Source organism: Sapajus apella, unplaced genomic scaffold, assembly GCF_009761245.1.
Source record: "Sapajus apella isolate SASKATOON/1434 unplaced genomic scaffold, GSC_monkey_1.0 scaffold26, whole genome shotgun sequence".
Classification (NCBI taxonomy): domain Eukaryota; kingdom Metazoa; phylum Chordata; class Mammalia; order Primates; family Cebidae; genus Sapajus; species Sapajus apella.
The window spans coordinates 8410874-8434244 of record NW_022436966.1 but is presented as its reverse complement, the minus strand read 5'-3'; the positions used below and the strand labels follow the sequence as shown (position 1 = coordinate 8434244).

General features: G+C 44.5%; 1 protein-coding gene and 1 pseudogene across 3 annotated transcripts in view; both read left to right on the top strand.

The window, feature by feature from the left end:
* The first annotated feature begins 11587 nt into the window (after positions 1 to 11587).
* Positions 11588 to 23371, top strand: part of SLC1A4 (solute carrier family 1 member 4) — a 31355-nt gene continuing 19571 nt past the window's right edge. For 2 of the 3 annotated variants that reach the window (XM_032291951.1, XM_032291948.1), the window contains exon 1: positions 11588 to 12469. In XM_032291951.1, the coding sequence (XP_032147842.1) occupies positions 11943 to 12469 (527 nt within the window). In that variant the 5' untranslated portion in view covers positions 11588 to 11942. The remainder of the gene's footprint in view (positions 12470 to 23371) is intronic. The other variant, XM_032291950.1, reaches the window with a different exon arrangement.
* LOC116560729 lies at positions 16682 to 16798 on the top strand (annotated as a pseudogene).

Genomic DNA, 23371 nt, shown 5'->3' with positions numbered 1-23371 from the left:
ACAGATTATTTCCCTTGTGGATTCCATACAGGACATTAGAAACTCGCGAAGGACACAGAAAGATTTGTTGCTCGGGATGGTCCAGTGTATTGCAGGGCATCTAGCATCGCTGGCCTTCAAACATTATGACAGCTAAGAGACACCCCCAGATACTTCCAAAATGTCCTTTAGGAGGCAGTACTGCTCATATTAAGAATCTTCTAGAGTAAGTAGTCTCTTTCTGTATCAGTTGTCTTCCCATAATAATGCAGTGTAACTGTGGCAGCCATGATAAAGACCTTGCAGACTAATTAGTCTAATTCACCAATCAGTGTGGTCTGAAATCCACTGCCATGTTTGTGTCAAGGCTATGCCTCCCACAGGCTGCTCCCAGCCAATGGCTGAATGCAATGGGGATGCTGCTATTCCTAGGAGGCTCAAGACTCCTCTGATAGGTGGCTTTCACTTGAGGCTCCTCAATAGCTTTGCTACACCTTCCTGTGACTGCAGGACAGTCTAGAACATTTCCATTTACCTTCCTTCCCTCCTTTCTTCACCTGGGATCAGACTTGCATTGCCTTCTGACAGCTCTTCTAACCCACAGCTCCCTCTCTATTTTAATCCACATAAGAATGTCCCCTAATAAAATTCCTTGTACATTTTATTCTATCTTGGCATTCGCTTCTTTATGTTTGTTTTTGTTTTTTTAAACAGGGTCTCACTCTATTTCCCAGGCTACAGTGTAGTGGCACAAACACGGCTCACTGCAGCCTCAACCTTCTGGGCTCAAGCAATCCTCCCTCCTCAGCCTCCCAAGTAGGTGGGACTACAGGCATGCATCATCAGGCCCAGCTAGTTTTTTTTTTTTGTAAAGTTCTCCCTATGTTGCCCAGGCTGGCCTTGAACTCCTGAGCTCAAGTGATCCTCCAGCCTCAGCCTACCAAAGTGCTGAAATTATAGGCAGGCATGAACCACTGCACCTGGCTGGCATCTGCTTCTTGGAGAACTTGGACCAATACAGTTTAAAAAAAATCCATGAAGCCTCTGTGGCATACACAATAAGTGTTTCTGGCTCCTGTTTCAGGAGGTGGTGGGGTGGGGGTGGGAACTAGACAGCTCTGCTGATCTTGGCTGGGCTTGCTCCCATATCCAAGGCCTGACTGGTTGGTCATTAGTCCAGAATGACCTCTTCTACAATGGCTGGAGGACTCAGTCATGCTCCAGGTGTCTCTCACCCTCCATCAGGCTAGTCCAGACCTGGTCTTACAGCAATGCACAGACACAAGAGAAAAGCTCAACGTGTAAGCCCATTTCAAATCTCTGCTTGTCTCAGGTCAGCCATATCCAGCGACCAAAGAGAAGCACATAAATGAGCCCAGATTCAGAATTGGAGGGCCCTGAAAAGCAACGTGACAAAAGGTCAGGACACAGGAAGTGGTGAAAAATGGGACTATTTTCATAATCTATCACAATATCCATGCATTTGTCTTACAAGCTAAGCACTCTTCTTTCTCAATTTTTAAAAAATTGTAACTGTCCTTAGAACTTTCTATAATCCCATCATTGTAGAGCCACTTGATAGACAGGAAGTCTAAAACATTGTGTATTTGCCAAAAGACTCAGAATTATTCACATGAGGCTCTCGAAGCAGGAAAAGATTTCCACTATATTCACTAGAGGGTTCAAGTCGTTCTCTTCCGTGTAATGACCCAGGGCCATGACCGCTCATGACAAAGATTGGATCAGTTACAGGTAGGATCTACATTTTGTTTGTACTTTGGAATGATTTATTGAATTTTCAAACTTCTTCCATACAAATGTACAGAAGTTAAGACATTATTATTTTTTAAATGAATTTGAATGAATTCAAAGTTATCCCTATGATAACATCCCTTACTTGCCAGCCAACATTCTTTCTTAAGAGGAAAGAAAATCTGTTGTGTTACAGGTCAGTAGCCAGGAATTACCTCTAAACCTGGGTCCACCCGTGGCTGTAGGCGCTATACGTAAGCATCATTTGTCATGTGTGCCCCTGCAGGAAACAAATGGCAAACCACAGTTCTGGGCCCCTGTGACCTCTCACTGCTCCAAGCTTCTATGCTACTTAACTTTCTACTAAAATTGCACAACTCTGCTGTGCAACAAGATCAGTTGGAGTCTTTTGCTCCATCATTATTCTTTCCTGTAAAAACAATTAACGTTTTATAATTTAGAAAATTTTTGGCCAGGCATGGTGTCTTACACCTGTATCCTAGCACTTTGGGAGGCCAAGACGGGTGGATCAACTGAGGTCAGGGGTTTGAAACCAGCCTGGCCAACATGGTGAAACCCCGTCTCTACTGAAAATACAAAAATTAGCAGAGTGTAGTGGTACGCACCTGTAGTCCTAGCTCCTCAGGAGGCTGAGGCAGGAGAATCGCCTAAACCTGGGAAGCAGAGGTTGCGGTGAGCTGAGATCACGCCACTACACTCCAGCCTGGGTGACAGAGTGAGACTCCATCTCAAAAATAATAATAAGGCTGGGCGTGGTGGCTCACACCTGTAATCCCAGCACTTTGGGAGGCTGAGGCAGCCGAATCCTTTGATATCAGGGGTTTGGGACCATCCTGGCCAACATGGTAAACCTGTGTCACTAAAAATTTAAAAAAATTAGCCAGGTGTGGTAGTGGGTGCCTGTAATCCCAGCTACTGGGAGGCTGAGGCAGGAGAACTGCTTGAACCCAGGAGGCGGAGGTTGCTGTGAGCCGAGATCGTGCCACTGCATTCCAGCCTGGGCGACCGAGTGAGATTCCATCTCAAAATAATAATAATAATAATAATAATAATAAAAAATAATAATTTTGCAATTTTTTAAATCTACTGAAAAGTTTCAAGAACAAAACAACACCCATATATCCTCATCTAGTTTTAACAGGCATTAACATCTTACCTCCCCCACTGCATCATTCTCTTTATATTTTTACACATTTCCTCTTTGCCAAGCTACCCAAAAATGATGTGCAGGCACCATGACACCTCACCCCTAAATATTTATTCATGGTCTGTCAAGAACGAGGCCATTGTCTTACTATCCAGAACACCACTGTCACCCCTGAAAAGAACTCAACGTGGAGTTCAGCATGTAGTCCACAAAAGATTTTCCTTAATTGTCTCACTATTGTACTTCAGTTTTCTTTCAATCCAGATTTCATTGCATTTGGTTGTTATATCTCATTAATCTATTAACTGGAAGAACAAAATATATATAAATGCTTGGATCCTACCCTAGAGTACAGAAACAAAATTTCCAGGGTAGAGCCCTGGAATCTGGCCTTTTCAAATTCTTTCTAGGTGACTCAGATGAGAGCTAAGCCTGAGCTCTGAGTTCTACTTGTAAGATTAGTTATCTTTTCAGGAGTCCATATATTTTTCCCCAAATACACTTTAGCCCACTTCAGTGAATTCTTATGCAAAACACAATAAATTCTTGGGAGAACTATAACTCACACTAATTGATACCCATTTCTTTTCCACCCTTTCCAATCCCCCTCTCATCTAATTCCACCAGCTTCTCACCTCTTAGTATTGTACTTAGTTGGAAGGACTTGATTGGCAGTCTTTAAAGGCCTAGCTCTAGATCTTATTTTGGTCTTTAATGTTGAACTCTTAATTCAATGCCCTTTTACATTCTTCTTGATTGAATAATAGGGTCAGGGAGGGACTGGCTTGTTGAAATGCAGGTTCCAAGGCCCTGCTCCAGGCTTGGGAAAATGCATTTTATCAGCTGCTCAAGTAATTCTTACTCCTCAGTTTTGTGTTCACTTTATTTGAGCCTTGCAGAGTGATTTATTCTTAGTAAGAAACTACGTAAACACCTGGTTGTGTTGTTGAATTAAATCCCTAGCCTTAGAACTGCCACCCACAAAACACAGACACCAAACTAACTGGTGTTCCCATCTTCTAGCTTGTCTTCTTCAGTACTCTTATTTCACCAGACCCCTCTACAAAGAAAATGTCAATTATTATATCTTTAGCTAGTCTCCAAAACTATAGAGACAGACATCTTACTTCAGTTTCATTCTGACTTTTACTCCCACTCTGACCAAATTCCTTTTTTAGTATTGACTCAAATTGTTTATCTGAGCCTGTGCCTGACCTTTTGGTTCTAGGGGCATTTCTATGGCCCCTTTTCTCTCTCTCTCTCTCTTTTTTTTTTTTTTTTTTTTGATTGGTAGGGATGAGACTGAGGGGAACCTAGGGAAAGGATTACCAATTACAAAGTCATCAGTACTTTGATACCAGTATGCCACTGTATACTAAGTTGTTCACCACAGAAGAAAAAGAATTTATTTGTTACTTTGGATCTTCTCTTTTCTTGCTCTGTTTGCTAAGTACTCAGATCTATTTGGATAGAGCAAATACTCTTTTAAAAAAAATCACATTGTACTTCCTACAAAGTTGTGTTTTGCTGATACGGAAAGAACTAAACTAGCATTCAACCTTTTAAAATGTAATTGTTAGTTAAACTATCTGATGTCTCTTAGAAAAAGTAAAAAGTACTCCAGAACCCAAATTTGCCTGTGATGAAGGATATAATTTTCTTTTTTCAGTCCATTCATGGCAGAAAATAATTCCTGCTCTGTCATTCTAGTGATGTTCCTGGTGACTCTAGTGAAATAATGTGAAAAACATGTAATGACCATCAGAAGTGAAGATAGAGCTGACACAACCTCTTTGCTAGCAGGAGCTGGCATGTGAGTACAATACACTATTCTTGGATACATAAGTATATCGGGAGTGGCAGTCGCTTTGACAAGACAGGAATAAAACTGTTATTATAACTCTGTAAGTAAAAAATCTATAGCCATTCTTTAATGAGGGAAACTGAGTCTCTTTCATGATGGGTGACGCAGTCATGGTTTTAAGAACATGACTAAATCATGCCTGTTGGGAGTCCTCCCGTGTGAATGCTTGCAAAGCGAGTTTCACAATACTGGTGGTTGAGCCCAGATGCAGAGTCCCCAAGTGAAGGGAGCTTGAGATGAAGGGATTAGGAGAACAAAGGAGAATCTAGTTAAAAGATAACCAGATGGACGTGCATTCTTGAGGAACAGTGTGGTTATAAGGAACAAGGTGGCCATGAGGAACTATGTCCTTGCGCAAGCTCCAAAAATAATCATTACCCTTTAGGATTACTGATTGTGCACCTGTCATCTATATTGTGAGTGGCACGTGATTTATCTACTTCTTCTTCTTGGAAAATGTATATATGCTGAGTCTCTGAGCAATAAAGTTGTTGTTGGAGCACTGACTCCTCAACCCTCCTGACCCCGCTTTCCTGTCTCCTTTTCTTCTTGCGCATGCCCCACTCAGGTTGGAATTCTCTTGCTGGTCGAGAGTTCCCGGCACATGCCAAAAGAACTTCCTTTTATTTTATAAATTATATGTATTTATGGTGTAAAACATGATGTTTTGATATATGTATACATTGTAGAATGGCTAAATTATTTAACATGCACATTGCCACCAATACTCATTTTTTGTGGTAAGAACTCTTTAAAACTACTCTCTCAGCAACTTTCAAGTACGCAATATATTGCTATTATCTACAGTCACCATCATGTACAATAGATCTCTTGAACGTATTCCTCCTAATTGAAATTTTGTTTCCTTTGACCAACATATCTTCAATCCCCCCAATTGCCAGCCTCTGATAACTACCTTTCTACTTTCTCTTTCAATGAGTTCTACTTTTGTATAATAAATCCACATATAAGTGAGATCATATGGTTTGCTTTCTGTGCCTGGCTTAACAAAATATCCTTCAGATTGATCCACGTTATTGTAAATGACAGGATTTCCTTCTTTTTAAAGGCTGAATCATATTCCATTGTGTTTATCTACCATATTTTCTTTATTCATTCATCCTTTGATGGACAGTGAGGTTGTTTTCATATCTTGGCTATTGTGAATAGTGCGGCAATGAACATGGGAGTGCAGATATCTCTTCCACATACTGATTTCATATCCTTTGGATATACATCCAGGGATTGCTGGATCATCTGATAGTTTCAACTCTAATTTTTTGAGGAACTTCCATACTGTTTTCCATAATGGCTGTACTAATCTACATTCCCACCAACGGTGTGCAAGCATTCTCCTTTCTCCACATCACCTCTCCAACATTCGTTAGCTTTCTTCTTTTTATTAACAGTCACTCTGATAGGTGTCAGGTGATATCTCATTGTGGTTTTAACTTGCATTTCCCTGATAATCAGTGATGCTGAACATTTTTTATATACTTATTGGCTATTTGTTTGCCTTCTTTTGAGATATATCTATTCAAGTCCTTTGCCCATTTTTAAAATTGGGTTGTTTTCTTTCTATTGAATTGTTTGGGTTCCTTATATATTTTGGATATAAACCCCTTATCAGATGTCTGGTTTGCAAATATATTCTCCCACTCTGTAGGTTGTCTCTTCCTTCTGTTGATTGCTTCCTTTGCTCTGCAGAGCTTTTTAGTGTGATGTAATCCCATTTGTCTGTTTTTCCTTTTGTTGCCTGTGATTTGGGGTCATATTTTTTAAAAAATCATTTTTCATACCAATGTCATGATGCTTTTCTCCTATATTTTCTTCTAGTAGGTTTACAGTTTCAGGTCTTATATTTAAGTTTTTAATCCACTTTGAGTTGATTTTTGTATATGGTGTGAGATGAGGGTTTTTTATTTTATTTATTTTTTTGAGATGGAGTTTCACTCTTGTTGCCCAGGCTGGAGTGCAATGGCACAATCTCAGCTCACCGCAACCTTCACCTCCCAGGTTGAGATGATTTATCCTGTCTCAGCCTGCCCAGTAGCTGGGATTACAGGCATGCGCCACCATGCCTGGCTAATTTTGTACTTTCAGTAGAGATGGGGTTTCTCCACGTTGGTCAGGCTGGTCTGGAACTCCTGACCTCAGATGAGCCACTCACCTCGGCCTCCCAAGTGCTGGGATTACAGGCGTGAGCCACCATGCCCGGCCGAGATGAGGGTTTAATTGCATTCTTCTGCATATGGGCATCTAGTTTTCCCAGCACCATTTATTAAAAGACTGTCCAAAGCAAATTGCTAATAGAGTTGTCTACAGAGTCACCAGAGCTAGGGCAAGTAGTGACCTATATGTACTGCTCTGGCCCACAAAACACGAGTACTAAGCAGGAATGTTACTGTGGATTGAAGATGGCTGCAAATTCTTGATTATTCCCACCATTGAGTGGTGGGGTCTAATTCTGCTCCTTTGAATTTGGGCTGGCCTTAATGATTTGCTTGAGTGACAGAATGAGAAGGAAGTAATGTTCTGGGACTTCTGAGGCTAGGTCAGAAGAAGTCTTGCAGCTCCTACCTACATTTAGACATTCAGTCTGGAGGAAGTCAATCACTACACAAGAGATTTGACTTCACCAAGATTGTCATACTGTGAGGAAACTCACACTAGTCACAGTGAGAGAGCGAGAGATGCCCAGCTAGCCTGAATGGATCCAAACCCGCTAGACAAGGTGCCAGTTGTATGAATGAAAGAGGCATCTTGGACATTCCAGATTCAACAGATGCAATGCAGGAAAGAACTGAGGATCCTAAAAGATAGCCAAAACCTAGGCCACAGACAGAGGAGCCCAAATGAGGTGTCCTAGCCATTTCTAGCCGTTAAGCCACTCCAGCTTGGGGTCATTGTGGAACAGAAAGGAGACCTTCTGTTATCCCCTGTCTGAATTTCTGGCCTATAAAATCATGAGCATAAAAAATTGGTGGTCATTTTATGCCATTTCTTTTTGAGGTGGCTGTTGTTTTATGCCAGCATGGTTTAGGCTGGTTTGTTACGCAGTAATAGATCATTGAAACAGATGTTGAAGACAGCATTCATATTACTCAGCTATTGCTACAATAATACAGTACTCGAGAATAACACATGACTCCAGAACTCAGTGGGTTTCAATGAGCATTTATTTTTCTCATGCATGGGTCTATGGGTTGACTGGGGTGTTCTCCTTTAGGCTATGAGGCAGCCGAGTTTAGTCAGGGATGCAGGCTAAATTCAGACACACTCCTTTCTTTGTTCTGGTGCCAGGCTGAAAGGGCAGCATCTATCCAAGGCATGCTGGGTCACATGTATGCAGGAGTCCCTGTGCAATTGTGTGAAAACATTTCGATGCCTTTGCTTGCATCACATCCACTTTGTCCACTAGCCAAGGAGCCACATGGCCAACCTCAAAGGCAATGGGGTAAGTAAACTCCTATCTAAGTGGGAGAAAGAAGGGAAAAAATTTTTGCTGAACAATACTCTAGCCTATCATGGGATCAGATGACAGTGGTGGTAATGCCGTCAGGCTGGATCACTTGTAAGGCATTGCTATAATTCAGTACTTATGCACCTAGAAACCAGGGAGAACACATGTAAGTACTGTGGGGGAAGGTGTCTAACACAGGAATCAACTTTTTTTTGCACAAAATACCTATAAACAGGAGGCATGTAAAATTATGAAAAGACAAAAAAATGCAAAAGGAGAAGAACTAAGAGAGAAAAAAGTGGCAGAAAGTGAAACCCTTTCATAGATATGGTAACACCCCCAAATGTTGTTGAGGCCAGGACACCTGTTTCTTAGTTTGCCTCACAACATGGCAGAGTGGCTACAGGGCAACCCTCTAGAGATAAAAAGCCCTCAAGAGTCCAGCTCCTTCCTAAGGAGAGTTATTGCTAATTCAATGACAGACACATGTGGCATAGTATAAGGCACCCCCTAACAGTGCTCTCACGCTTAGCACCACACTATGGCTAAATAGTTCAGGGAGTTCCCCACTTCCAGTTGAGGGTTGACTATTATTGCAGCTTTGGAGTGCACAGGTACAGCACAAAAAGCCACAGGCAGCAAGCACAGTTGGTGCAACGGGGATTCAGAAAGGCTATGGGAGGAATGTGGTATCTAAACTGGGACTGGATGGAGGGCAAAACAATGTGGAAGCAGCACACAGTCCCATTTTTGCAGGAGGTCTTGAAGGCACAAGGCTGGAGATCAGGCTGATGCCAGATCATGGTAGGTCTTGAATGCCAGGATGAGGAACACATTCTTAATTCAGTGGGAGCCACTGAAAGCTTTTGATCAAGAAGTGATATGAAGTTGTCCTCCAATATCATTTTTCTGTGCTCCTTTAGTAACAGAAGCTCCAATTTTTTAACTGGGTTCATGCCTGTGTGAAACAAAAATTACATTCCCTAACTTTTCTTGCAGGAAGGTATGGTCATTTGACTAAATTCTTATCAGTGAAATATAAGAGAAATAATGTGTGTGATTTTTAGGAAGTGTTTACAAAGGAAGAAGGCAGGCCCTCGTCGCTCCTTCTTTTCTGCTGGATGAAAGCTGAATCTTATCCTAACATGTATATTACTCATTAGAAAGATTAGCCCGGGGCAAAGCAAAATACAGGATGGCTGGAACAAGAGGAGCAATGGAGATGGGAAGACTAATTAGGAGAACATTTCAATAGCACCGATAAGAAGTGAGGAAATAAGAACTGAGCCAGTGTGGTAGCAGTGGGAAGAGATGAGATGAGCAGATGTGATAAATATTGTGAAAGGAAACTCTGTGGGACTTAGCAATTGATTAGATGAGAGAAGGCACTACAGAGGAAAGAATCAAAGCTCAGTTTGAAGTTTCACACAGAGGTGACTGGGACATCAATTATGTTTTAACAGAAATAGGGGAGTAGAAGGATGATCAGGCATGAGGAAGGTAACCATGAATTTGGTTTCGAACATTTCAAGTTGGGATGCCTGCAGGATATTCAGGTGGAGATGTAAAACAGGAAGTTGGAGGCACATTTCTGGAGCATGATTTAAGAGTCTTTGCATAAACATGGTAGCCAAAACAAAGGGAAGGGCTGACTGACAAAACATGGTGTGTGTCTGTAGAAATTACTCTTTCTTCAGTGCACATAGAGAAATGAACTGCATTCTGGAAAGCCAGATACAAATATGTGCAGCTCTTCATCTGACACTACGCCACCCCTCCCCCTCCACACACACCCCTACAAGTTCTAGCCAATAGCTGGCTAGCTCCAAGCAATGACATACACTCACTGTCTCAAAATTTGGACAGCTCCTTAAAGTTCCTTATGAAGACATTTTGATTTGCACAAACATCTGTCATGATGACATGTTTTAAGATGACATCCTTTTTAGCAAGAAATCTATAGTAAATTGCCTTCCTCCTTAATTGAGGTTACCCACACTTAAGTCGCCCCTTGCCTGGCACAGTGGCTGGTGCCAGCTACTAAGGAGGATCCCATAAGCCCAGGAATTGGAAGACCAGTCTGGACAGCATAGCAAGACCTTGTCCCAGAAAGAGAAGAAAGAAAGAAAAGAAAGGGAAAGAGGGAAAGAGAGAAGGAAGGAGGGAAGGAGGGAAGGAGGGAAGGAGGGAGGGAAGGAAGGAGGGAGGGAAGGAAGGAGGGAGGGAGGGAGGGAGGGAGGGAGGGAGGAGGGAAAAAGACGCCTTTAAAGAACAATTCTTTTCAAAAGCAGAATAATATAATAACTGTGACATAGTAAAAGGACTCAGCAGAAGTTTCCCTTATAACTCCCATGGCCAAATCAGATATCAAATAAAAGATGAAATAAAGAGGAAATCCATAGAACGTGAACAATGAGGAAGCCTTCAGACTGGCCAAACCGCCGTCTGCGCTGTTTTCACGCCAGGGCTCGGGCCTGGGGATGGAAGAGGTTAAAATCCAGTGGCTTGTGTTTCAGCTTAGGTTACGTGGCAGAAACCAACTGGAAGTGGTGGCGTGACAGCTGCTGCTTCTAGAAGAGCTTTGAGTCTTCCACCCCCATACCGCAGACAGCTGCTGGGCGGGTGACCCAGCCCCATCCTGGTAGCCCCAGGACACACACCCAGGAGCACCCCGGTGCGCTCAGTGGCGCGGCCCAGGCGCACCGGGTTTGGTGGCACCGCGAGCCCCCTTTGTCGCGGTACGGCTGTGTTGGCGCCCTAATAAGCACGTGCTAAGGCTCCTCTCATTCATCCATTTCATCCATCGTCCCGTTCGTCCTTTGTCTCAGGGCAGGACCGTGCTGGGTACCATGGTGTGCTGTACTACTCAAGCCCCTCAGCACCCCTGAAGGAAAGGATTTTCCGCAGGAGACGCGGCGGCAGGACTGCCCAGGGACCCCTCCTTGGTGGGAGAGGCAGGCGAGCTCTGTAAAAGAGTGTGGGCGGCGCGGGGGCAAAAGCACCTCCCAGGAGAAAGAGACCCTCCCCCAATCTCCAGGAGGAGGAACGCCGCCGCGTTCCACGTTATCCCGGGCACTCAGGCTCGGAGGACTCAGATCCCGGCCTCTGGAGAGGGCCCAGCAGGTGCCTACGAGCCCGGGCGGTCCTTCAGCCCGCGCCTCCCTGTGGTCGCCCCGAGCCGGCCTCTGTTAGCTGGGCGGGGAGGTGGCTGTTGGCTCTGGGATTGGCCGGCCCCTCGTGCCCCGGCGTCCCCGCGGCCTCCGGAGGAGCCTCCAGACCACCCGCCCCCTCCCGGCACCGGAGAGCCGGGTGGGGCCAGGCGGCGGCTCCCGGGCTGTGATTGGCCAGCGTCGCGGGGGGCGGGACGGCGGGCGTGAAGGGGGCGGACTCGGGCCGCTCCCCCTCCCTCCTCCTTCCCGGTCTGCGTCCGCGCTCACGGCTTCAGCTTGCATCATCTCCAGCCTGCGGCTGCTCCGGGGAGGCTGGGCGCGGCGCAACCCTCTCCGCCGGTGGCTCCAGCACTCACTCCGCGCCTCTCGTCGCCCTTCTCGCACCTGGTCCTGCTCCAGGCCGGGAGACCCCGGGGGCCGCTTCCCAGAACCTGCGGGGCTCAGTGGCCGATCTCCCCATCGCCGACCGACCCATTCATTGGGAGCCCGTGTTTTGCCAGAGCCCACGTACCCTGCCACCTCTAGCTGGGAGCGGCGTGCAGCGCCATGGAGAAGAGCAACGAGACCAACGGTTACCTCGACAGCGCCCAGGCGGGGCCTGCGGCCGGGCCTGGAGCTCCGGGGACCGCGGCGGGACGCGCCGGGCGTTGTGCGGGCTTCCTGCGGCGCCAAGCTCTGGTGCTGCTCACCGTGTCCGGGGTGCTGGCGGGCGCGGGCCTGGGCGCGGCGCTGCGCGAGCTCAGCCTGACCCGCACGCAGGTCACCTACCTGGCATTCCCGGGCGAGATGCTGCTCCGCATGCTGCGCATGATCATCCTGCCGCTGGTGGTCTGCAGCCTGGTGTCGGGCGCCGCCTCCCTCGACGCCAGCGCCCTCGGGCGTCTGGGCGGCATCGCCGTCGCCTACTTTGGCCTCACCACACTGAGTGCCTCTGCGCTCGCTGTGGCCTTGGCATTCATCATCAAGCCGGGGTCCGGTGCGCAGACCCTTCAGTCCAGCGACCTGGGGCTGGAGGACTCAGGGCCTCCTCCCGTCCCCAAAGAGACGGTGGACTCTTTCCTCGACCTGGCCAGGTAACGCTCTCCACCTCGCCCAGGGCTCAGTGGGAGACGCCAGATCTCGGATGCCCTCCAGTTTATACACACATATGTTCATATACTCCCAAGTGTTAATTCTTAGTTGGTTGCTGGTGGCGTTTAACGTTTTAAAAATCTCAAAATGACTTATGGAGTGTTTGCGTACTGACCACACCTTTGCAAACAGCTGGGGCTCACCGCACAATCGAAAGAGCAGGGCTGCATCTTTGAGCAAGCACCAGTTTCTACCGTTAGGTGGGCGTGTGTTAGGAAAGAGCCAGCCGCCCCACCTGTTCTTTACTCCTTATACTCTCGCGCTGCTCTCCCCGGTAAAAATGTTCCGACCACGCCCCAGTGGCTTCGCCCTATTTTCTCCCACGTGGTGCCTACAAGCTTCTGGGAGAACTGGTTACGTTTTGCCTGTAGGACATCCAACTTGCAACCTATTAACCTTCTCTGTTACAGTCCATGGCCGCGAAGGAAGTTGGCAATTTTCTGCAGTTATCAGGGGACCCACAGATAGTAGGGCTGGGATTAGTTGAGTGAGGCGGATTGCCCAGAAATATGCCTCTCCTGAGGGCTCGGGACAGGTTGCTGTCCACCCTAGTAAACACCACTGTAGAGTGTTGTGTTTTAAAGGCCTTTCTTTGTGCGAAGGTATGAGTTCTAGAGGGGAGGGAGAGAAGCATCTTCACTTAGCTTTGCGTGCTTTTTGTGATTCTTGGAAGTTGCAGTTCATCCTTTGAGATGATGTAGTATCCTTTTCTGGGACTTATCCAAAGCCTCTGTCTCTCCTGGTCTCTTCATTAGCCCAAAGTTCACAAATGGGAAAGCCGCAGCCTGGAGGCATTTACTGATCTAACCAGGTTCAGTTGAGTGAGGAGTCCAGCTGGCTCCCTCTCCAGGTTTCTGATGATTTTGGATTCTGAGCCTTGGAGTCATTAATATATTTTGACTTGAGTTATTGAGGCAAAGCTCCTCATTGTGAGGTTGTGAAAAACAGCAAACCCTGGGCGAAGTGACTTGCCTTTCCACTGTTTCCATTTCTCCCTCTGGAAAATGTGATGGCTGTCTGCACTTAAGTGAGAGATTGTTTATTTAAAACAACAAAAATCTAGAAAATCTGTATTTAAAACAAACAAACAAACAAAACACTCATGAGGGAGACCAAAAGTTCTTGCCAAAAGGGCAGGTAGTGGTGGCCTATTAGGTCTTTAAGGGGATCATTTTTTTTTTTTTTTTTTTTTTTTAAGAGTCTGGGTCTTGCTTTGTTGCCCCAACTGGATGCAGTGTTGGGATCCTAGCTCATTGTGTCTTTGAACTCCTAGGCTCCAGTGATCCTCCTGCCTCAGTCTCCAGAGTAGCTAAGATTACAGGTGCACACCACCACACCTGGTTAACTTTTTAAATTCTTTAAGAGATGGGGTCTCACTATGCTGCCCAGGCTGGTCTAGATCACAGCCCTTGTTCTGTGACTGGCAGCTTGATATTTGGAGTCCAGACACTTCTTAAGTTTGGGAACTAACTTTTAGGTGAGTGCTGAAGTCTCCTGAGGTTGAGAACACCTTTAGCTTATTACCTGCAGGATGTCGGTCAGCTCTCTCAGGGAGGGAAGGCAATTATGGGGTTAAAGGATTATTCTTTGCAGGGGTCTGTAGCCCAGGGAGGGAGAATGGATGTCCAGCTCTGCTCTGCTCGTGGTTCACACCGGGAGCCTCAATAGGATCTTTTATCTCCAGAAGAGAGGCCAGTGGTGATAGGGGGTACCTCATTACCTCCAGCCCCAGAAGGGACTTCTTGTTTCCTGATCATGGCTTTCTAGTTTGAGACCCAAGCCCCTTCAGCTCCTGCTTCTGACATGAATGGTGACCCAGCGTCATAGCTTAGCAGTGTGGGGGCAACTTTTCAATGACTTGGGCTGCACCTGCATGGGAGGGCTAAGTGAGGCTTTGTTATGGCTTGTTGGGGATAGGTTGTGTTTCACAATTCTTCCAGCAGCCAACTTCATCTAATCCAGCAGCTCACAGATAAAGGTAGGGCAGGTGGTATATCCTATTTTACGACTGAGGAAACTGAGACAGAGATTAAGCGATTTGCTCAAGGCCATGGAGTGGCTTATAAAGAAAAGATTAGGACTGTGGGTCTTCTACCCCACAGTGCAGGGCTCTATTTCTCCTAACCTTTCCCCAAGTCAACATGCCTTAGTAATGTCACATGCCTAGCCTAGTGTGACTATCTCAGAAATGCTTCTCTGGGCCCAGAGAGGAACCAGTTGGCATATGACTGGGTCAAGACAAATGTCCTCTTCCTCCAGCCAGCATGGAGGCTGAGCTCCTCAAGTGAAGGAAAGCATGTGTGCACCTGCTGAGGTTTTCTCTTAGGCTGAGCAGCTTATGAAAGGAAACTAAGTCCCTAGTCACCAAGAAATGCTTTCTGAGTCTAGAGAGTCTCTGGGGTCAAATTTTAAAAATGTCTTCCTTCAAGGAAACCTCATGGATATGGATTTCATCTGGGCATCTTCTTTGGAAATGCAGCGCCCATTCCTTTCTTCCTAGGGCCACGTGAATGCAATGAGACTCTGCAGGTAAACACCTCAGTTATCCAGCAGGCCCTCTCCAGGCAGCTGCCCAGAACTTAAACCCCTGGAAGACTGAGGAAAGCCTCTGATGAGTTAGCTTAGCTGCTGCTGAGGCTTTGTGCTAAAGTCCATGCCCTTTCCTGATGGTAAAGTGCCCCTCCCAAATTCCCCCAGGGTCTCTCTGCCATGATTTCCAATTTAGTTTTTAAAGCTGGAGCTACAAGTCAGAAAGAGATGAAGCTAATAGGTATTTATTACACATGTATTTTTTTTTTTTAATTCAGAATGTCATTGCTGAGCGGTTTGATTTCCCAACACACAATGGATTAGGGATAACAATGGAGAATAGCGAATTGGGATGAGAAGGCTGGCACTAGAAGCACTGAGAAGGGATGTCCAGTAGTGCTGGCAGGCGGAAGAATCATAATCTCTTCCTGAGCAGTCTGGAGCTCCGTGCCTGGGAACCCAGAACAGTATAGGACTTTCAGAACTGTGTGTGACCCAAGCAGTTGACTTGTGGCTTTTCATCAAAAATGAAATGATTGGGCACCAAAGAGACAGAAACAGGTCATCAGGAAACTAGTCACTGTGGAACTTCTTGGTCCCTAACAATGCTTACTGGTTGTGGGACATGTCCATAACTTTTCCATTCCTTGGTTTTCTCATCTTTATCATGGGAATCATGATGGTACCTGCCTTGCAGGATTGTTTTGAGGGTTAGCTGAGTTTTATGTCTAAGAGCTCTAAAACTCTTAGAACAGCGCTGGCCCAATACACCTGTGCTCTTGATATAAATAGAGAGATTGTGTTTTCCAGTTCACCTGAGCTAATGGGCATGGTCCTCTTTCCATAAACTGAAATAAATGAGGGTTAATGGGAAGAAAAGGAATGTTTAGGGGAACTCAAGATGACTTGAAGCTAATGTAGTCTTTAGGGATACTGGGAACCATGTGGTATCTGGAGGAGAAGTGAACAGTAACTGACTATGTTTTAGACTACTAATTAATAGAATCACACTATGGGAAGTTTGCAAAGTGGAGAAAAGTCAAAAGTCAACGTGGAAGAGGCTTCCATTCTGAAATGGGACAGAAGTGCCCACAGATTCTCACTGACATTCCAGCTTCTTTTTCCCCTGCCTTACACGCTTATGATCTCCAGTTGACCTCTGCTGTAAATTGAAGGGATTGAGGCAACTGGCTTCTAACATTCCTTTGGGCTCTGAAGTTTGTAGTTTTCAAATGGAGAACCAAGGCGTAACTGCCAAGGAGGCAGATAGGGACAGAGCCTCAGCCCGGGGCTCTGGTCTGTGCTGGCAGCGAGAAGAATGGCCATGGGCCACCATCTTGTAGTAGCACAGTAGGGTGTGGCCATGTATATGGTAAATACAATTAGGATTTTGTCTATTGCTCAGTTTTCTAGTTTTTTCCCCCCCATTCATGCTCATTTTCTTAATAGCAAACCGTGCTCTGAACCTTTCCCTTTACAGAGGGAGGTGTGCTGGACTTACCTCCTTTCCAAGGACTGGTGTGAATACATATGATGCTTCCCAAGCTGCAAAGAACACATTTCTTGAGTAGGTGCATAAATAAATAAATAAGCCTATCAGAGACTGGGATTTAATGTCAGCCCCCGTGCTTGCCTTGGCAGCACATGTACTAAAACTGGAACAATACAGAGAAAACGAGCATAGTTTCTGTGCAAGGATGACGCACAATGTGATGTTCCAACATGAAGCATTCCATATTTTTTAATTAAAAAAAAATAATGGTAATATTAGCCACCAGATGGCAAAGTTGAGTGAGTTGTAAACAATTTCTTTTAATTATTGACTGTGGTGGGTTGTTTTAACTATGCCCATCTCTCTCTCTCCTACAGGCAAGATGAAGACTTAGCACATCTAACAAGGATCCAAATCCTAACTAGTGACTAAAGTAAAATAATAACAGCTTTTAATTTTTTTAATAAAAGGTTTTAACTCTTGACCATTTCTTTTACCACCCAGGAGGACATCTGAATAGGTTAGAGACAAAAAAGCATAAACCTAGGGAGGTAGGTGGTGATGACGAGCAGACACTAAAGCCAACCACCTGGGTTGCCAGCCAGTTCTACCATTTACTCGCTTCATGAGCACAAGTCTCTTGGCCGCTCTGTGCCTCCATGTCCTTATCTGTAAAATGAGGCTAATGAGACCCATTACCTAGAACGGCTGTGAGGATTAAATGAGTTAATATATGAGTGTTTTGCTAATACTCTAGTGTGTCCCGGCCTCTCAGGGACAGATGAGGGATATTTGACATTGAGCATGAGTGATGTTCTTAACCTAATTTCCCCCAAAAGTTCCCCACTCCAGGGGTTTAGCCCTACCCTTTCCAGCTGGAATCTAAAACTGGATATAGGCCTTAAAAATAGGATAGATTGGGCCAGGCGCAGTGGCTCATGAGACCAGCCTGGCCAACATGGTGAAACGCCATCTCTACTAAAAATACAAAATTAGCCGGGTGTGGTGACACATGTCTATAATCCCAGCTACTCAGAAGGCTGACAGGAGAATTGTTTGAACCCAGGAGGTGGAGGCTGCAGTGAGCCAAGATCAGGCCACTGCACTCCAGCCTGGGCAACAGAGCAAGACTCAGTCTCAAAAAAAAAAAAAAAAAAAAAAAGGATAGATTTATACCCCCACCATCAGAGAACAAGTTCACTGGCCCCAGACTTTCCTCAGCTCAGCCTTGTAGGGGGTACCAAGATCTGAAGGGGCGCATCCCTGATAACTGGCTCTGTAACAATAAACACTAGGGATAATAAATATCTATCAAGTGTACATACCATGCCATATCCTGTTCTGAAGAGTCTTTCAAATTTTAATAGATTTGGTAAAGAATTTTTGAACTTAAATAAAAGGAAATACTATGCCCAAGCAAAAGTAAATTCTTTTACATTCTTTTCATATAGAACAGAGAAATGCATACCACCCTTGACAGTAGGATCAGAAGAACAAACAGTATCAGATGTTACAGAAAGAACATTTTTGAGGTTTTTCACTGTATGAGCTGCATGAGTCTGCACAGCACCCCCACGGTGCTTCTGCATTAGCCAGTTCAACCTCATTTTATACCAGTTTTTCTGTTTGTTTGTTTTGAGTAATATATTCAAAGAATCTTACAGCACTGGAAAAGCTTGTTCATTCATTATCTCCTGGTTTGGTCTAACTTGGGCCTCTAGATTTAGTAGTGTATCTTAGAGTTTTCACACGTTTTTAATTTTGACCTACCATAGAAATATATTTTACATTATGACATCCACGCTATACCTCTCCCCACACTCCCACATACTCAAACCAAAACACAGGTTCCACCAAACAGCGTTTTAAGTGTGATACATGCTGATATTTTACCTAATGTATTTAATCTTTTATTAAAATACTGGTTAAAGCCAATACATTGATTTAATGGCCTACTGATGTTTGAGAAACTTTGGCCTAATACATATGTAATTCAAGTAGGTCTCTCAGGATCAAACAACAGAAAAAGGAAATATTTACAAACTTGAATAAGATGAAGAGCTCAGTGCTTAGAAGCATCCTAACACCCAGTGAAATTGGGTGATGTGCAGAAGTGAACACAGGATGACCGTTTGGTCCTCCTAACTTCTGGACTCTGGATTTCTGTACTCTACATCTGGGCTATCCAGTATGATAGACACTAGCCACGTGTGGCTATTTAAAATTAGTTCAAATGTAAATAAAAGTTAAAAATCAGTTCCTTGAGGACCAGGTGTGGTGGCTCATGCCTGTAATCCCAGCACTTTGGGAGGCCGAGGCAGGTGGATCATGAGGTCAGGAGTTTGAGACCAGCCTGGCCAACATGGTGAAACCTCATCTCCACTAAAAATACAAAAATTAGCTGGGCATGGTGGCAGTCACCTGTAATCCCAGCTACTCTGGAGGATGAGGCAGGAGAATCATTTGAACCCAGGAGGCGGAAGTTGCAGTGAGCCGAGATTGCACCATTGCATTCCATCCTGGGCAACAGTGCAAAACTCCATCTCAAAACAAAACAAAACAAAATTTTTTTAAAAAAGCAAAAAACCAGTTCCTTGATAGCACTAGCCACATTTCAGGTGCTCTATAGCTGCACTGCTGCCCTGTTGGACTGCGCGATTTCAGTTGGATGGTGCTAGCCTGGATGGAGCAGAGATGGGAGATGTATCAGCTCAGTGACTGGGCATTGGTGTCTCTATGTGCTAAATGAGGGGATGGAACTGGATCACCTCTAAAATCCCTTCCAGCTCAATGTCTCTGATTTCGAAAGCCCATGAAGCTACTAGGTGAATGTGAGGAGTTGGAAAAGTGCCTGAAGACAGAGCTCTGGGAAGCAAAACTGTTTGCCCAAGAGGCAGCTGATCCCAGATTAGAAGAGAGCTCACGAGTGAGAACCAGAGTTTACCACAGCATCTGTGTCTGAACACCAATTGAGAGAGGGAAAGTAGAGGACAGAGAAGCATTTTGCTTTATTCTGGCAGCCTTGTCTTTTTGCCCTTGGTGACAGCAGGAGGGAACTGCTCCTGCTCCTGGTCTGTGGAAACCAGAAGGTGAAAGTGAAGGAGGACGCTTTCTATGGGTGCTTCAGCTCACTGACCCCCAGGAGAGTCTTTCCCAGGGATTGCTATCTGAGAAGTGAGCTGTATAATCTAAAAAAAGTTCAGCCCCGCCATTGAATGTACATATTTTTTTAGTGGAACAATCTCTATCGGTTATTACCATACTTTTTTCATACTTTTAAACAATTTCAAGGTATGATTTATGTACAATAAATGCACCCACTTTAAATGTACAGTTCAATGAGTTTGGACAAATGGATAACTCATGTAACCACCATCACAATCCAAGATACTGAACGCTTCCATCACCTGTGACTCTCAGCAATCCTCATTCTCCACCCTTGGCCTCAGGCAGCTGACCTGCTTTTTATCACTATATATTAGTTTTGCCTTTTCTAGAGTTTCATATCAATGGAATCATTTATTATGTACTTTTCTTTGTCAGTCTTGTTTTGCTCAGCGCAGTGTTGCTGAGATTATCCATTGTTGTGTATATCACTTGGCTCCTTTTGATTACCAAGTGGTATTCCGTTGTATGGATTTTTCATAATCAGTTTATCCATTCATCTGTTGATGGACATCTGGGTTTTGGACTATTATGAATAATGCTATTATGCTTACAGGTCCTTTTTTCAGTCATATATTTTTATATTTCTTAGATAAATATCTAGGAGTGGGCCAGGCATGATGGCTTATGCCTGTAATCTTAGCACTTTGGGAGGCCAAGGCAGGCAGATCACTTGAGCTCAGGAGTTTGAGACCAGCCTGGCCAACATGGTAAAACCCTTTCTGCACTAAAAATAAAAAAAATTAGCCAGACATGGTGGCACATGCCTCTAGTCCCAGCTACTCGGGAGAGGCATGAGAATCACTTGAACCCAAGAGGCAGAGACTGCAGTGAGCAGAGATCCACCATTGCACTGTAACCTGGGCAACAGAGCGAGACTTTGTCTCAAAAAAAAAAAGAAATCTAGGAATGGAATTGCTGAGTCCTGTGGTAGATATATGTTTAACTTTATCAGAAACTGTCAAAACACATCATGTTCTTAGGAACTTGATTTTGGGGGAAGGGGCAAGAGTTGCTGGTTTGCCTCCGGACCCCTCTGTTCCCATTGGATTCTGTAGAGTAGATACTGTAGATAGTCTGAAAACAGGTTGGTGTGCCAGTGGCTGTTAGATGTAGAAGTTCTGGATGTTAAGTTAAGGTCAGAACCCATTCTGAATGAGATAGTACTGGGTTATTGCTTGTATGAAGGGATCAGGCAGGACAGATACACGGAGTTAAACAGTGTTGTGCTCTTTAGAAGAGAATGCATTTCAAGGCTGTGGGAAAGGCTGTGTTTGCACCAACTGAAAAAATAGCTAATCCCTGAAGGATGTGAGGTATTTGCCGGGAAAATTGTTTCCCATGAGGAAAGTGGAAGGCTTCTAACCCAACTCTTTTCTGAACTTCCCGGTCCTCAGGGGGAGAGAAGCTTGGCGCAGCTCAGTCTGGCAACTACTAACGATTGTTGTGTGGTGGATACAGAACAGAGAGACGGTGGCATAGGGCCCCTTGCTGCTTCTGACTAGGACAGAAAATGGAAATGAGATGGCAAATATAGCCCCAAGAATGAAATATGTAAGAAAGTTGCTTTGTAATGGAAATAGTAGCAAACGTAAATTGTTTTTCATCTATACTGTGAAAACTAGCCAATAAGTTGCTTGTCTGTTTCTACTTTTTAAAAAGTAAATCTAGCTGTGATAAGAATTAAACTTCTGGTCATAGTTTTGCAATAATTTAATTCAGCTAAAGATTATTTTTTTCCTGCTTAAAGGCAGGCATGTACTCTGGTATCCTCTAAATATGCTAAAAGCAGTCAGGTTTTATAGACAAGTTTGGGAAATGCTGTGTCACAGGCTCTATATGCTGGCTGTCCTGCGAGAGCACCTTAAGTGTTCTAATGCAGTGATTCTTGCATCGTATTAACTTTGTTGGCTGGTATATTAGTTACCTATTGCTACATAACAAACTATTATACATTTAGCAGCTAAAAGCTCACACATGTATTATCCCACAGTCTCTCTGGGGTCAGGAATCTTGGCACAGTTTGGTTGGGTCCTCTGCTTCAGAGTCTTTCACAAGACTGCAACTGAGGTATTGGTCAGAGCTAGGTTCTTACCCGAACGTCCACCTGGGGAGGGATTCACCTCTGAGGTCATGCTGATGTTGTCAGAATTCAGTTCCTTAAAGTTTGGACTGGGCGCCTCAGTTGGCTACTGGCTGGAGACCACCTGCTATTTCTAGTTTCGAGGGCCTTTCCAACATAGCAGCTTGCTTCATCAAAGCTTGCAAGCAGAAGACAAGAAGAGTCAGCTAACACAGTGGAAGCTACAACCTTATGTAACCAAATCATGGATGTGACATCCCATCACTTTTGCTGCATTTATTTGTTCATTAGAAGCAAGTCATAGGTCTGACCATACTAAAGGGATTACCCCAAGTGTGAATACCAGGAAGCCACCTTAGACTCTACCTGCGACAGCTGGGTTGCAGCCAGACCTGCCTACCTCTGAAACCCAATGCACTGCAAATAGTTGCCTGGAGATCCTGGTGAACAACCCAGCTTCTTACAGAAGTAAGAATTAGTGGATAAGTTTGACACAAATTGAAAAGAATAATTCAGTCTTTTGCCCTTCTAGACTTACTGTTCTTACAGGAAGTGAGAACAAATGGACTGCCAGCTGGAATCGAATTTCTTGTATATCAAGACCAGCATTCTACGCAGACCCTAGGCCCTCAGTAAAACTATTTGCATGAATGGATTTTGGGCTCCATTAGCTTGATTGCCCTCCTTTTATAATAAATGTTTATAATATCCTTAATTCTAAAATGAAATCCATAAATAAAATGTCCTTGCCCACATAATTTTAAAATATCAATATGATGTAACTGTAATATAAAAAGCAAAAGAATATAATTATAATAAAAACAATGTGTTTCAATATATTCATGCTCTAAAATGCTTGCTCCTAACCTTAGAATCACTGCTAATGAGATAGTTATAAATGCAGACTGTTACTTGACACTGGGTGTGGAATTAGGGACTCGGATTCTACAATTTGCTCTGGTGGTGTGACTTCCCAGGAAGACAAATAATATTTGGAAACATTCTGAACAAAACAAAAATCACCCCATAATTTACAAGTAGTTACATTTCTGAAAAATTCAGTGTATGTTCAAATTGTGAAAAACAAAACCTTTTTTTATAATTAGTTTAGTCTTGGGTAGTTATAGATAGGTTTTAATCCACAAATATGTCACACAGGACACTGGAAAGCCAAGAGGGCCTTGAGACGATTCATGACAGAGGTCTCTACTGCATTTAACAGGACAAATGTATACCTGGCATTTCCCCACACACACTCCCCTCAATTCAGGAATGCCTCAATTTTGCAATAACAAAAACGCCCTTGGATCTTACCAATGGGCAGCACCTCGACATTGCAAACCACTGCAATGGTGCCTAAACTCTAGGTGAGAGGAAAGCAATGCAGTTATAGACTTGGATGGACACAGTTAAGCCCAGCTATCAAGGAGTACCATGAGAGAGATGAAGATGATAATCAGTGTCCTCAAAGTATCTACTGTGGCCCAGCAGCACAGACACAGCCAGGGTGCTTAAATCAAGCAGAAGATGGATCACGAGGTCAAGAGATCGAGACCATCCTGGTCAACATGGTGA